Genomic DNA, 16,654 nt, shown 5'->3' with positions numbered 1-16,654 from the left:
AGGCGCCCCACTGTGTTTGTTTGTTTTTTTAAATCTATATCCTCTCTCTTCCCAAAGACAACACAAAGTCACATTGAATCCTGCGTCTCTGCAACCTGACAGATCGCTCCTTGTGCTTGCCATTGGTAGTCTCACCTCCATGCCCGTGTTCCTCTGCCCTCCCCTGAACTTGGAGGTGGTGGGCCACGAGTAAGATGAAACAGAAATTGCTGGACTTAAAAGAGCCCAGGTCCAAGACACCATGTAACCTCTCTGACCTTAGTCTCTGTTTTGGGTTTTGGTCTGCGAGATGGGCTCTGTGATATATTCTGGTAGCAAAGACTTTCCCAGGTATTACTGGCTTAACCTCAGATGTTCTTTTAAGTTTTCTTTATTTTTAAAATTATCTCTGAGAGAGTGAGAGAGCATGGGAGGGGCAGAGGGAGAGAGAGTGAATCCCAAGCAGGCTCTGCACTGTCATCGCAGAGCCCCATGCGGGGCTTGAACTGAGATCGTGACCTGAGCCGAAATCAAGAGTCGGACGCTTAACCGGCTGAGCCGCCCAGGCGTCCCACCTCAGATGTGCTTAAGGCCCGGAGCACCTTTGTTTCGGAGACTTAGCTGGGATGCTGTTGCCATAGCTTGAGGGAGGGGTAGCGAAGGCTTGGGTTGTGAACGTGGAAAAGGGAGTGGCAGGTTGGAGGGACGACACAGAAGCAGGAGCGACAAGAATCGGGAACTGGATGCAGGGCTCAAGGGGCCGGGAAGGAGGATGCCGTGCTGTCTGTGCGGGAGCTTTGTAGCGTGACTGGGAGAGAGTGGGACCAGCCCCTGCCCCTCGTGATGTTTGCGAGGTGTGGGAGCGCTCTGTGCTTCCAAACAGAAGCAAACGCGGTCCAAATGCGTTTTTAAATAACATGCACTTCGGAGGACTTGCCACCTGGCTGCCTAACCTGATGTTCTGTTTTTATCACACAGCATTCGGGTGTCTTTCCGTCCTCCCCTCCCTCCGGACTTTCTGATGAGCCCCAGTCCGCCTCGCCTTCGCCCAGCTACATGTGGTCCTCGAGCGCACCACCCCGCTACTCTCCACCCTATTACCCGCCTTTTGAAAAACCACCACCTTACAGCCCCTAAAGAGGAATGCCTGTTGGCTATCGAGATTATTGTGGCTTTTGTATTTCTGCTTTAGTGGAAGTGTGTAGGGTACAACGTTTAAGGTGTGATTCTTACGCATACGGTTTTACAGAGGCTTGCCAAGCCAGGGAAAGATAGGGATGAAGCTTCTGCGTCATCAGTGCAGAGCAGGGGTGGCTAGGCTGAACCCAGTGCTTCCAAGAAGGGCAGCAACACACTCTTTAAGCAAGGCTGCGGAGCCGTCCCAGCAAGAGGCGTGTCCCGCGCGGACCTGCATTTCCCACAGGCTTGGCGTCTGCGCTCTGCAGAAGCGCGGTCACCGCCCGTTTCACTCTGTGTAAATGCAGGGGCCTCCTCGGACGCTTGTAGGTTGCCACCCTAGCACCTTGGTTGAAGCACCTGGCTTACGGGCCCTATCTTTCCCTACCGCCAACGTCGGTCCCTAAGGAAAATTTCCCAGATGATGGAGCTACGCAGTGGTTCCAACACAGAGCGTTCCGGCTAAGATTTTGTTTGCTTTTGTCTGGATGTTGAAAAACGCTGCCCGTATCTTGTACTCCTTTTCTTCTCCGTGAGTATTGTAAAAATGGCTGTTGTGATCATTCAGCTCAAGCTTTTGTTATCAGTACCTCCCAAAGGGAAAAGTGCAATATTCCCTCGACTAGTGGGAACAGGGTTGATTGTTTAGGAAGCACTGAAATACAAAGAGCGACATGTAAAGTGCTGTGAGTAGATCTCAGTTCTACATCCGGTAACTTAGGAGACCGCGGTTCCACTGCAGGACGCGGTACTACAAAAGACATTTGCTACGGGAGATAGAAATCTGACGGTTAAAAATGCCAGATTAGGTTCTTGGGTGGTGATAGGAATTGTTACTAATCTTTGTGACTATTTAATCTCCAAATACTGTGCTTCGATCCCAGCAGACCGCACGTATCCTGCACCCCACCCCGAAAGAATCATCCTTTTTTGTGTGGAGACCAATCACGACAGTGTTCAAGATTATGAAAGCGTCACAATGCCGCTTTAAGTCTGCAAAACCTCAAAAGTCGCCAACCTGACAAATTCTTAAGTGTTACCGTAGATTTAAAAATCCATCTGGCACATTGTGGTAGGTGTTTGTACAGTTCTTTTAATTACACATAGCTTTAAACCATCAACCTGACGAATTTAACACTCTGGCACCCATGCCTTCAACTTCAGAATGAACACTTTCACTGCGATCTTACGCGAACCTGAGGATTGACTGATTTAAAGGCAGGCTGCTAATCCTACACTTGTATAATGTAAAAATACAGGGGCTACAGGAGGGTACCTAATTAGACAGTTCTGCAAACACAGAACACATACTGGAAAATTTTCCAGCCAATTTCGCTACCTCCCGACTTGATGGATTCGAGGTAGCAGGCAAATGCTGGTGCTCCCATCTACCTTGTAGACACCCAGCCATCGAGAATTAGCAAGGCACGACAAGTGCACCCGTTGTTCGCAAATCAATGTTTGCAAAGCATTCGGTTTAACTTCCAGCACCATGAATGATGTCTCATCCAGAGTTCAAATCGGGAAAACGAAAATGATCCTTTTGTGTTACGTAGAATTACTGTTATTTTCTACACTTCTGAGCATATTAAATTCTATTGGATTTCAAAAAGGGACTAGTAGCCAATTGACTTACTATACAAATACCAACTTGTAATACTCAATGACATTTTTTTGCCATTTACACTTTACCTTTTGCTTTACTGAACGTGTATGAGTATTTGATTTTTTAAAAGGCACCAGTACACAGTATATCCTACATTTATCACATTTCTTAAAGTGTTAAGACTCTGACTCATTTCTATGTATTTTTCTTACTTTACAAAATAACTTGAAACAGAATAGATTTTGTAACACTTAATTTGAGCAGCTTCTTTTTTTATTACATTGAATTCTATACAGTGCATGTTACCTTAGAAAAATTAATATTTGCTGCTTTACTCTTTTGCAATACATTTGCTGTAATGAAGGAATTTCTATTTCCAATATGGACCTTGACTGCATTTTGTAATATTTACTGCTTTATTCCTAATTCTGCTTTAAAGTATTGAACTGGGCATGAAACATTAAAATATTAATCCAGAACCTGTATAAACTGGATGTTGCTTAAAATCTGTATCACTGCCATGTTGGGAACCCAGACTGCTTTTGTGATGTTTCAGATTAATAAAACCGTCCTCCTCCTTATTCACTTACGTGCGTCTTCATGGAACGTACAAAAGTATCACAGACACCCCAAAGCCAGTGACAGACAACAGCCTACTCGCTTCGGACTAATGTGGCTCAAGATACCACAAGGATGCAATTAACCCACAAGCGAAACCTGTTAGAAGGGGGGGGGGGGGGTGCGGGTGGCAGTAAAGTGTCATCCAGACTGAGAAGGCATCTTGAGACCAAACCAGGAAGCAGCAAGCCACTCCATTCGGCTTGGCTTCCAGAGTTTCCCTCTGGGCAACTTACTGGCTGGGGCAGGGGTGGGGGATGGAGCGGACGACAACCCAGGTGCCGAGAAGCTATTCTCCACAAAGTGCGGGCCTTAATCCACAGATTTTACAGAGCGTGGTGGTGAGGTCAAAGTGTAGTTTTATCTAAAGTGGTGCCATCTGTGTGCCAGAGGGGAGGGGAAGAAATGGTCAGCTCTGCTAGGTGTTTAAACAAGTTTAGGAAAGATCAAAACAAGCCTTCCTGCATTCTGGTCAAGACATACGTTAACCTCCAAGGGGCCTGGCCCATGTAGCCCCAAGGGAGGTCATCGCACAGACATGACTAAGATGGAGAGCCAAAGATGGAGTCGGTATTGTCAGCACTCCTACAAACCTAGTAGTTTTGTTATGCTGCCGTCAGAAATACCCCCAGTCTCCTACTACAAAAACTGAAAAACAACAGAAGAGTAAAGTCTATACAATTTCCTTTTCTTAAGTAAGCTCTATGGCCAATGTGGGGCTTGAAGACCCCCGGCATGCTCTACCGACTGAAGCCAGCCAGGCGCCCCAAGTCCACGTAATTTCTGAAAGATAATCTCGTAAAAAATACGCTCAAAAAAATCAGAATTATAACATTTTATTTTTGCCATAAGAAGCTCTATGAACTAATACCAGGTAATGGTTAATGAAAAGAACTTAAAGTCATATGACAGGGAAGATTGTACAAGTATGAACATTACAGTATTGGGTAGAGTCAGATGATGGACAGGTGAGGAAGCCAGTGCTGTTGAATTAACATTTAATCCTTTAGAATATGCATGCCTTGACAATACAAAATACCTTGACCATTTTTAACCATTTATCTTTTTGGTACAATGGAAAAAATACAACATCAATTCCTTGTAGTAGTTGTATGGGGGGATCATTACCACCGAAATGATAATGATCATTTCAAATACATTTTAAAGTAAATCTTGCAAGATTCTTATGGCATTTTAAAATCTTTGCTTACTTTGAGCATTTCATTTTCTATCATCTCTTTTAACAAAATGCTATTTCAAACAGTTTCTATCCAGAACATTTACAGGTAATTTAGCACAGGAGCAAACTTGAAGCCAACTTAAAAGAAAAAAAGAAGGGATCTAATAGCCAGAAAACTAAATATTAAATAGGAAAACACCATGTTAAGTTTTAAACAGAATCTTGCTACAGATTTCCAACCCAATGAATCCTTGGGGTGAATGGTTTCAGCCCCGAACGAGTATGCCACACAAATTCTGAACTTTGGATATAGAAACTTCTTGAAGACCCTGACATACATCGCAGGGAAGAGTCTTCTGGCAAAAATACAAGTTAATTTTCCAGTTTTCCTTCTCCCAAGAAACTCTAGAAGATACCTTCATTAGGCACAGAGTTTAAGTTTTATATTCAGAATTTACATAGAGCACAGCAGCAGCAAATAGTTAGATCCGTATTACTCAAAATGGAGAGTTTTCCATTACAGAACTGGTTTGTCACAATAGCCTTGTAGAAACTCTCAAGTTTTGTTACGATCAACTCGTTTTCTTAGCAGTTGAGTTTGAAAGTTCTGGAAGTTCTGCTGGCATCGGTATCATTCACACTTGCTGAAGTAATTATGTCTAACTGGTAAAACAACATTAATGAAACTCAAACAAATTTCCACTGAAAATATTTCCGAGTGCACCGTATAGTCAAAGAGTAATGTTGTCAATATCCACACAGAAATTAAACAGATATTGTGATTCCGGAGATCACAGTCTTAAATTGTAAGGTAACTTAAAAATCTTCCAAGGATTAGCGTACAAAATCGTTTGAAGGTCTAGACTCACAGAACAGGAAACAGTCAGATGCACATCACTCTAGCCCTCTGTAAGCAAACCATTATAATATTTTTCTTTCTTCTTGTATTATTGCAAATACGGAGGCCTGAGACCCTCCACTGCCAACTGAAACACTGAAACCATTATCTTCAAATCTAGCTCGCCATCAGAAGAATGATGCATACATGAGAAATTATGATTAAAGCTTTAAGTTCCGAGTCAAGAAATAGACTATTTTTAAAAATACGTGGTTAAAGAGAAGAAAATATCTATGTTGAATTAAGAAATATTTAAGCAAGGTTACAAATGACTAACAACTATGCACAACAATCTTTTTTAGTATCTATTAATTTTTTTCCTTTGCAAAAAGTAATTTACAGAAGTTCAACAAGTTAATCCTGTTACAAAGGCTAGGCTATACATTTGTTCCAACCTGCTTCCTTTTAGTACTAGCACTTCAGTGAGTTTTGACTTTATTTTCTAAGTGTTTAAATAGGCGTCATTTTAAAAGGAAGAAAGGTATACTTATTGTTCTCAAGAGAAATGGGAATCAACAAGCCTCTAGAACATTCCATATACAGTTTCTGATTGCTATAATATTGCAGCACTTTGCAGATGGAATGGAACTTAACTTCAGAAGGGGTAACAACCTAAAAGGTCTTGCCGAAAGGAAAATACTAGATCATGGATTCAACTATTTGAAACAAAAACTTCCTATTAGAAATTCTAAGTAATATGAACATTTAAAAATATATACCAGTAGCCTCCCGCCTAAAATATGTAGGAGTCTCATTTATGGAATCTATCATTTATAAAGATTTATACATAATGAAAGATTTATTTGGTGGCTTTCAAATTCAAACTTTGAAATTTCCCAAGGGAATATTTTTAACCATAGGAACAAAAAGGAAATCACCATTCACCTCCGCTCTCTATCACGTAAGAAAACAGAATTCAAAACAAACCAACAGAACTCTTCCTCTCCTCCAGTCTGCAATACAGAGATTTGTTTTCCGTGAACACTTTCGCCCACGGAGACCACACTGCAAAGGTATATATATACAGTAGTCCAGCCACCAAAGTCCTTTCCAGACAATGGCAAGAAAAGTGAAACTTACAACTTAACTCTAATGAACTAAAAACTCTTTCTTCAGATGAGACACTTGTCTGCATGGCCATCTTCATGGCGGGAGGGAGGCAGGAGGTTGCTATCCATTTGGACTAGCAGAATACACAACCAAGCAGAGACTTATTCTGAAATTTTCCAGAACAACTTTAGAAGTTCTTGTTTACTTTTTATGCCATATCCAAAACACACATTTATAGTCTCAATATTAACAAAATTGAGAATTCAGCAGTAAAGTGCTAACATGGAAGGGGAAAGTTGGAAGATATACTAGGGTAAGCTAATAACTCCAGTTATCTTTAAAGAACATTCAGACTGCTTCAAAATTCTATTCAGGAAACTATCTCTCCAAGCTTTTGTTGTTTGCCTCTTAAAAATGAGCTGAAAGAGAACTATATAAACAGATACTTGGGAGGGGGGGAAACTTCTCAATCTCTACTCAAACTTTCGGAACGATTTGCTTCTAAAAATTATCAACAAATAATCCAAGTAGACTGCCTTCAGATGGCGTGGCAGATCAAATTAACTCGTTTTCACCTTAATTTGTGTTACAGGTTTTCTGAAACCCTTGCCCCTTAATGCAAACCAGAGTTTCTGATACTTCCAAATTCAGTAAGATTCAGGTATTATAAATTCAAACTCAGTACTGCCATCTGTTACATTCTGTTTAAAAATGGAATCATTTTCCTGCTGAATAAAAATATCTTCCCAGGTCATTGGCTTGTTCTGAGGAGTAGATGCGGCCCCTACGGCAGGTTCTTTCCCATCATCAACCTTATACCCAATACCATCATCCTTCATTACAGGCATAGAGCCTGACCTATCAGAAAGATACGCATATTGTCTGATCTGTAAGGACCTGCACGGATGTAAACGATAAAGCTTTGCGTCCCCGGAAGGGTCCTGACTATGAACTGACTTTATGTGTGAAGACATAAACTGATAGTTGATGAAAGATTTGCCACAGGCCAAACACTGATACCTTCGCTCCCCCGTGTGATGGATTTCATGTTTTGTGCGATATTCTGCCAGAGGAAATACCTTCTCACAGTAACGGCAAGGATACTTCTTCTCCCAAGAATGAATGTTAAAATGTCTCCGCAAGCTTGTCAGACAGACATAGGACCTCTTGCACACAATACAGATATAATAGACCCTCCCATCTACTATTAACTCATAGTGATCATCGTGTTTTACTTTCATACGCTTGTTTGCCGTCTCACCGCTAGATGTTTTTGGTATCTCATTCTCAAGTCTGGCCTCCCCTTCATCAGGGTCATCTTTGACTGGGATCACTATGTCATAAGTATCTTCACCGATATTTGCATAAACCTTGCAACCCGTTGACAAGCCTTCAATCTCAGTGGCTGTATCTAAAGTAATGATCTTCTGACCCTCCATTAGATGCTTTGATCCTAAACCTGCATCGTTAGTGTTTCTGGTAATTATATCTGAAATCTTTAAAGAATTAGAAAGTGGCTCTTGCAGAAGTGTAGGAACCTGCATCTTCTGTATCAATGGTCCATCAAAAGTGGCATTCGGGGGGATTTCAGCCTGTGGGACCAAAGATGTATTACTGACGGCCGAATCTGGACTGGAGCTAATAGTGTCATCATCATCATCTATAATTTCCTCCTCCTCCTCTTCATTGGCCTTGCTTCCTGTTAAAATAGCACTGTTTGGTGTCTGTGGATTCTGCACAAGTAAATTGATCGAAGGAGACATGTGATTTGGAAGTGAAGAACTGACATTTGGTGGTGTAGTAAGTGGTGTCTGATTTAACAGAATAATGTTGGGAGTCAGATGTGTCGGGGCTGAAGACACCAGCAATTTTTCACTTCCTTGTGTCTGGCTCAGAGTTGCCTGATTCACAGCAGTAGGAAGTTTCTGAGTAGGTGTGACATTTGGTAAAGGGGGAGAGTTATTACTAGCACCGGGAGCAACATCTGAAATAGCAACGGAACCTGGGTTAGGCTGGACCTGTGTCACTGCATTGGTACTCGGCAAAGTCTCCTTTGCGGGCAGAATCTCAGAGCAGAAAATGACATCATCGTCATCATCGTCTGAATCGGTAACAATAATCTTTTTTGTCTCATAATCTTCAGCAGATAAGGAAAAAGACTCTGTTATAATAGGCATTATAGTGGCCCCGTTATCTTGGGCTTCATCTTTTGATTTTGGCATTTCAAGGTTCTTGTCACCAGAACCAGGTGGTAAGGTCTCTGCATTACCATCCTGAGCTGTACCTGAGATGCTTTTAACCTGTGACAATGGGACACCAAGCTCTGCTATAAATTTAACCCCTAACAACTGTCCTGATTTAATCAGCTCATCAAGTAAATCTGATCTAACACGAACGATTTTAGAACTATAGATATAATTGAGAATTTCTGCAAAGATCTCTGCTCTTATAAAGCTCAGTTCAACAACTTGCCCAGCAACCGAGAAGAGCTGATGGAAGTAAGTACTAGAAGCTGAGAGAATATTCCTGTGGGCCCGGAATTTTCGGTCTTCCACGATGACGGTAACATCACAGAAGAGTCCACGGCCACGCTGCTCATTCAAGGAGTTCAGCAGACTGCCAGAGTATTGAATGTCTGTAGCCGAAATCAGTTTTCTACTCTCCATGCCTATAAGAGAAAGGGAGGAGGAGGGGGTGGGAGAAGATTAGAAAAGAAAAACAAAAGTACTTTATCATTCCGAATGTAAGCTACAGCACGGCGTCACTGGGCATCAGGTTTTAACTGAAGGTTGGCCTGACTTTTTGGCTTGTATATAAATTGTTCACGCAGGCTGGTTTCTGGACCACGCAACAAATCTCATGACTTCCCCCCGAGAAGAGACAAGCAAGTTTTTAACTGATCTACAGATCTGAATAGTAATATCTCTCCCTCTGAATCTCAGATACATGCATCACCACTGAGAATTTCTTAAGATTAGAATGAATTTTCTTGGTTCCAGTTTTTGGGTTTTGTCCTCAAGAAGAAAGAGTTAAGAGTTCATTTTTAACGGTCTTAAAACTTTATGAAGTCTTCGTCGTGAACACACAGAAGTTATTTCACCTGTAAATGAATGACTTCAGTGTCAGAGGAGCTTGGTGTGTACAATATCCATTCTATACTTTCTAAATTTTAACTCATCTTTAAGAACATATTCAAAAGCTACTCCCTGCAGCCAGAAACCGAATTAGTGTTTATCAACCCTGACAATCATTACCTCTAGACTGCCCATTATTTTTCTGTTCTTATTTAAATTGGAGTGCCACATCTAGATAAACTATGAAACACTATTTTTTTTTACCTTCTCCCCTCTCCTCATCCTCCTTGCCCCTTCCCCTCACCTCTCTACTCTTACAATCTCCAGAGGTGACTTGTAAAGAGTTTCAAGTGAAGTCAACAGATGCCTCTGTGAAAAAATAAGACTAAGGACAAGTCACCATTTCTTAATGCTTATTTGCATGAAAACACAAAACATTTCAATTTGTTGGTAAAGAATTATGGGCAGCGGTAGGAGAACTTTTTTCTACCTGATGTGTTAGTGACAATGAAAACATAAACTTACTGGAACAGAGCGGACGGTTACTCTAGAAAAAGGGAGCGGGATGTCAGTAAAGAGCAATGCTGTGTACCACCCCCCAAACATTCTTTTTTTGCATGTTCCAGAACGTACTCCTGGTAATAAGGATGTGGAGTTGTTTAAAATGCATACATGTATTAAATATATTATGTAGCTTTTATGTATTTATCTTTCATATATTTTATGTATGTACAATTAGCTGGTAAGTACTTTAGGTACACACACACACACACACACACACACACACACTTTTATTGCTAATATTCTTTCCCTTTAAAGTTACCAAAACACTACCACTGTCATCACAGTGCTTAAGTTATATACACGTGGAGGGCAGGGCATCTCAAGCCTCTTCAAAATTTTCAAAATTACAGCTCATAAACAAAAAGTAGGCAAAAAGCCTAGAAATGAGGATTTCAAACACCATCCGTTATAAGGCGTTGCTCGTTTAACAGTACCAAGGATTTCCAGGTGACCATAAAGGCATTCATCAGAGAGGGTGACCTTTGGACAGCGAGCCAGCAACCAGGGCTTCCGAAATATGGGGATTTCGACAGAAGTCGCTGCTAAGTGGGTAGACAGGTTTTTCGGAATCCGATTTTTGTCGTTTGCAAACGGGTTCCCGGAACGGGGTAATGCATCGAACGTACGTGTCCAGGTGACACTGGGGACTGGTTTCATTTTGTGTGGCTTTCCTCCCGCTTCTCCCCATCAGGGTGGGCCCGGGAACCGCACAAATCGCTCTGAACCCTCCCCACGAGCTGCGAGCTGCCCAAGGAAAAGCCATTCCGCGTCACTGTGAGGCAAACCCCGGACCGAGGGCAGGTGAAGGTGGAAAAGCGAGAAACGCCATCCGCGAGGGAGTCAAGCCGACACGCGGCTCCCTGCGGCAGCTGCACCCCATCTTCCTTACTCCACCCCCTCTTCCCCATTTGCGCCCGGCCGGCTGCAACCGACGTTTTTCACCCCAATTCACGCGAAAAGGCAGCGTCCCGGAAATCCAGGAGGAGCTACGACCGGCACGGCGAGGGCAGGGGTCCTCCGGCGAGCCGGGGAAAGTGGAAGGTGGCGAACGCGAGGGTGGGGTGTTGGGAGGGGATGAGGCCAAGCGGGCGGCATTGTTATGCCCCGGGAAGGGGACGGAAGGGGAGGATGGGCCGGGCAGAAAAGCTCTAAATCAAAGTAGGGGCTAGGAGGAGAAAAAGCAGGCACAAAAAGCCAGGCGGAGGGCGAGGGAAAAGCCAAGTGGGTCCCCGCGGCGGGCTCCCCACGCGCCGGGCCTACCCGGGGAACCGGCAGCCCCCCGGCCCCTGACGGCGGAGGGGACCGCGCCGCGGCCCTCCGGGCTCGTCCCCTCCTTCACTCCCGGGCCCACACAAAGAAAGGGCCGGAGGAGCGGAGCCTCCGACTCCGCCGCTTCCTGGTTCAAGTGAGGAGAATGCAAACGCAGGCGCGGCCCGGCGACGGAGGCAGCGGGCGCGCTCCCTCTCCTCTCCCGGCGCCCGGCCGGGTCCTCACCTGCTTCCCGGCGCCGCCGCTTCTCCTCGTCGGGCCGCGCGGACGGGTGGGAACCCTCCAACAACCAGAAGCCGGACTCCGTGGCGATTCGGCTGCTTCTTCAAACGTCGCTCCAGTCTTGGTCGACGTCGACGCGGCTGCCGCCACCGCTGCTACAGCTGCCCCACGCCGCCGACAGAGGGCACAGCGCGGGGGCGCCTTCCACTTCGGCGCCCTCCTCCTCCGAACGCGGCTCGGGCCTTTCCGGAAGGGCCCGAGCTCCCGGCGGCCGCGCTTCGGCGGCCGCGCGTCGGCGTCCCGCTCTGCCTTCGGCTCCTTCCGCAGGGGGCGGAGTGAGACTGGGAAGCTCTGGGAGCGTTCGGCCCTTTCCGGAGGGCGAAAGGGTGGGAAAAAAGGAAGGGAAAGATGGGGTCATGCCGGCACCCGCGTGGGATGGGAGGGAAGCGAGTCGCTTTCACCTAAATTCGGCGCCAGCCTCTAGGGCGTAAAAACTTTTAGAGACGGTACGAGTTTGCGAGTTGGAAGCTGCTCGATCAGCCCGTTTCTTGGATGCTAAGCCACCTTGAAATACAATCTGAATAAATATGATAAAATCAAATGGATGATTCAGGTTTCTAGGATAACAAGTTGATAACGACATCACAGTACTATTTTTAAGAAATAAATCTAGTGTTTGGACCCCAGGCTGTCTTCGTAATTTACTACTAAATGAAGCAGTACTATCTTAAATTCCTTCGTTTCAGCTATCGTTTACTGACCACCTGTCTGAGCTATACCAAACCTCAGGTTGCGTGGAATACAAAAATGAGTAGGCCAAGGTCTCCCTTTCCAAAGAGCTCAGTAGATGGGTACACAAACATTGGCAGAAGTATTTGTGCAACGTACAGAACACAGAGAAGGAAACAGCAACTAAATATTCCTGTTTGAGCTGTATATCTTGAAAGACGAATAAATTAATACTTGCATTGTTAATTTATTATTTTTATTTCCATAGCATTTCCTCCTCAGAGGGTTTTAGTGTCTGACACATAGTCGGGTGTTCAATAATTGTTTAATGAATAAATGGATGAATGAGTTGTAATTTTTTAAAACTCTCCGGTAATACATTTCTGAGTACCATGATGAATGAAGAAACAGAATGGGTGTTTGTAGAGCAAAATATTTCCCTTTAGGCTGATTATTGATCGTATCCAACTAAGGAGCCAAAATAGTGGCTTTTTGCTTCAACAATTAAGGCCATTCACTACCTTCATTTTCTTTTTTAAAAAATATGTATAGCTATAGAGGGGGGCCTGGGTGGCTCAGTCGGTTAGTCCAACTTCGACTCAGGTCGTGATCTCACTGTTGGTGATCTCTCTGATGGTGCGGAGCCATATATGTTTATTTTTGAGGGATATATATATGTATATGGTAATATTGTAACCATTCCTCAAAACTTGAATTTGCACCTATTTACCTTTCAGTCAGAATCCCTGTGCTTCCTTGCTACAAATTGTCTTGCTGAAAATGTCAGCATATTCCAGGATGAAAACAAATCTAACTGTATCTAATTTTCTTTAACATGAAATTGGACAAGAATGTCACCATCGATCCATCCCTAATCTATTCTACATTCTCCTCAATAAAGTAAAGCCACATAGTAAAATATAAAAGTGGTGTATCAAAAAAAACCCCTAAGGGGCCCCTGGGTGGCTCAGTCGGTTAAGCGTCCGACTTCAGCCCGGGTCACGATCTTGCGGTCCGTGAGTTCGAGCCCCGCGTCGGGCTCTGGGCTGACGGCTCAGAGCCTGGAGCCTGCTTCTGATTCTGTGTCTCCCTCTCTCTCTGCCCCTCCCCCGTTCATGCTCTGTCTCTCTCTGTCTCAAAAATAAATAAACGTTAAAAAAAAAAAAACCCTAAGTGGTGTATTAGAGTTGTATTTTCGCATGGAAACAAGAAATTCACATGAAATTCCTTACGCTCTTCCAGATTTTGAAATGTGAGAAACTAATGTGAGAATTACTGCATTATTGGTTTTTTATTTTAATTAGGACTTAAAATTATGAGTTCCATTGTTTAATATAAAGACATTTCACAGGAAATAGGAGTCCACTGTTATAAAGGAAACTAAAGCAGAAGGTAGTATTTTCCTGGAATTGAGTACTTAACAAAATGAGTTAGCAGATTTAACAAACTAGTTAGCAGATTAATGACCATTTTCCTGAGTCATCCTCTCCCAAAATTCAGTAGCAAAAAAAAAAAAATGTTTTTAGGAACTAGGACAAAGTACTTCTTGAAAATTTAGGACCTATTTACCTTTCAGTAGCTTAGTTGACAAAAAACTAAAATGAGACATATATTTGAAATACGGATCACTGTGGCAGTAGCTGCGGTCTTCATACCAAGTGTGGTTGGTTACCTCTCAGTAAACTGGAAGATGCAACATAGTTTCTTTTGCAACAGCATTTATAGCACCAAGGCCACCAGAAGAACTGCCTTGCCTTTCCCCCTTTCCTGAAAGGGCTTTAAAAATGTGGAGCCCACATAGGAAACCTCTTCTCTTCTGGCCGTGTCCCTCACCACACACCCCTCACCAGCCCAGAAAAAAAAGCTAAACTAAAATTTTAAAGCTACTGGGGTGACTTGGTGGCTACCTCGGCTAGGTGCCCGATGTTAGCTCAGGTCATGATCTCATGGTTTGTGAGCCCAAGCCCCTTATTGGGCTCTATGCTGACAGTGCAGAGCCTGCTTGGGATTCTGTCTCTCTCCTTCTCTCTCTGCCCCTCCTGCACTCTCTCTTAAAATAAAATAAAATAAAATAAAATAAAATAAAATAAAGCGAAACAAAATCTACCTATAACTAAAGGGGTTTCAATGATCAGGAAAGGAAGTTCCTTGTAGGAAAGCAGAGCAGACCAAGAAATTTGAGTGCCCTTAATAATTGCGTTTCAGACAAGGTAATTGGAAAGTTTAGTTAATTTTCTGTTTCTTGACAAGTTATTTCACCTTTCACTTCCTTTATATCTGCAGGCTTAATCCTGCTTGAAATGACCCAGGAGATTTTAAAGAACAGATTTGGAGGTTATCAACTGCTTCACATTCCAGAAAGGTTTTTGATTGGCTGATTATGGACTCAGTTAGGGTGTATACCCACATTGTCAGTGTTTGCCTTGTTTGAACTTGATTAGGAATTCCATGAGGACAGCAACTGTCCTCTCCTGTGTCAAAATGCTGAGAATCTTGTGGGTGCTTAATATATATTCTGTTGATGATGCTAAAAGATTTTTAAAATGGCATTCATCAAGTCCTAGAGCCTTTCCTTGGAGTTTGCTTAGCTTCACAGAGTTAGAAAGCTCACTGCACAAGTAGAAGAAACCACAGTAAGGTAGAGCAGGAAAACGAAGGCTAGAGGAGCAGATGTGAATGGGTTAGGATTCTGATACAGCCACTCAATAGCTGTGTGACCTTGAGCCTGATTATTCATCTGTAAAACAGAGATAATAATATCTTCCCACAGAATTGTTTTGAGTTTCAGTTTCCAAAATATGACATGCTGTTTACCGCTCCGCTTCCATGTCTGTGCCTAGAACCCTGCACTTGGAGTAACCATCCCTTTCATAGCCACACACTTTGCCTCTCCTGTTATTTGGCAAGTGCCTGGTCTTCCAGAAAGATGCAACTCAAGCAGTAACTTTCTTGTGGAGCCGGCCTGGATCTAATAAATGGTAGATAGATATGGCTACTTAATGTTGAATGAAGGAGTGTCAGGTACCCAGTAAGTGCTAAATATACATTTGCTTGTTCATCTGTATCCCCTTTTCTGCTTAATCCTAACAATTTTCTCTTTAAGTGACATGTTTGATACTGCTGGTTCTCTCATTCTTCTTAAAACCTCTTAAAGTCAATTGGATAGGGATAGATAACCCTCCTACTCAGAAAGAGGAAGTGGACAATTGCTGACAATAATACAATCTACCAAAACAAAACAACCATCACCACCACCAGGTAGCATATTTCAAATACAAAAAAAAAAAATTGAGGGAATATACTCTCCATGAGTTCTTTGTGAAAAATTACTCAGCAACGTGAAATCAAATCAAGTAAGACATGTGTCAAAATAAAAAAAATTAAGAACAGACATTTTGCAGCAAGCCAATGTAAACGGAGGACTAAGACCAAACGACAAGGTTGATGATGAATAGGTGACAAAATGAAACCGTTCTAAACCCTGACACAATAAAAATCCATTCGTTCATATGTTCGTTCAATACATATCATTTAATACCCACTCTGTGCCAGGCAATGTGGTAGGCAGTGTGGATATAGTCTTCAAGATGAAGTCCCAGTCTTCATGAAACTTAGATTCTAATGGGAAAGACATACCATAGATGTTTGTGTCTGTATCATCTAAATGTATAATATCAGATAGCAATGTGACATGTGAGGAAAAATAAACAGCATAAAGGGATGGAGAACTTTGAGGGCGCTATTGTAAATAGTGTGGTCGGGGAAGACTTCTCTGAAAAGATGATGTATGAGCAAACAACAGAATGAACTAAGGGGAAAGAGCTATGAAAATATCCGAGGAAGAACATTCTAGGCAGTGGAACGCATCAATGCCCTTCAATCAAAGATCACTGGGCACATGCCCATAGCTGACAAGTTGAGTTCATTATTCTTTGCAGGGAGGGAGAAGGCACACCATAGGCAAGTGTGGGGTGTTTCAGTAAGAGGACATTAGAAAGAACCCATTGTATTATTTGGGCGACTTAGGGGGATGCTCTAAGGAAGAGGGAGTTCACTCTAGATCAGTTGCTGTCAGGATGCAGGGGCAATTGTACCACTGGGCACTTCAGTACATCTTAACTCTAGGGAGGGCAGAAGAGAACAGGAATAAAGCTGTAATTGATAAAGTACCAGTCACCCATTTTGGCTAAGAGAGGGGGGTGTTTGGTGTTTTCTGAGTGACACAGTGACCTTTTCTAGCTATGATTAGACAAAATTATCAATTGGCTTTGTTTTGTCTCACTTCATCA

General features: G+C 43.0%; 2 protein-coding genes across 3 annotated transcripts in view; one reads left to right on the top strand and one right to left on the bottom strand.

Annotated features, from left to right (window-relative positions):
* The window catches only part of TMEM255A (transmembrane protein 255A), a 56,100-nt gene extending 52,754 nt beyond the window's left edge, over positions 1-3,346 (top strand). For both annotated transcript variants that reach the window (XM_027054241.2, XM_027054240.2), the window contains one exon: positions 958-3,346. In XM_027054241.2, the coding sequence (XP_026910042.1) occupies positions 958-1,116 (159 nt within the window). In that variant the 3' untranslated portion in view covers positions 1,117-3,346. The remainder of the gene's footprint in view (positions 1-957) is intronic.
* An 853-nt stretch (positions 3,347-4,199) lies between these two features.
* Positions 4,200-11,779, bottom strand: ZBTB33 (zinc finger and BTB domain containing 33). The gene is made up of 2 exons (XM_027054238.2): positions 11,640-11,779; positions 4,200-9,175 (listed from the first exon to the last, which is right to left on the bottom strand). The coding sequence occupies exon 2, from the start codon at positions 9,171-9,173 to the stop codon at positions 7,155-7,157; it is 2,019 nt and encodes a 672-aa protein (XP_026910039.1). The 5' UTR covers positions 9,174-9,175; positions 11,640-11,779; the 3' UTR covers positions 4,200-7,154.
* Positions 11,780-16,654: the final 4,875 nt, after the last annotated feature.

Source organism: Acinonyx jubatus, chromosome X (genome assembly GCF_027475565.1).
Source record: "Acinonyx jubatus isolate Ajub_Pintada_27869175 chromosome X, VMU_Ajub_asm_v1.0, whole genome shotgun sequence".
Classification (NCBI taxonomy): domain Eukaryota; kingdom Metazoa; phylum Chordata; class Mammalia; order Carnivora; family Felidae; genus Acinonyx; species Acinonyx jubatus.
Note: the sequence above shows the minus strand (reverse complement) of the source record. Positions and strands in the feature narration are given on the sequence as shown.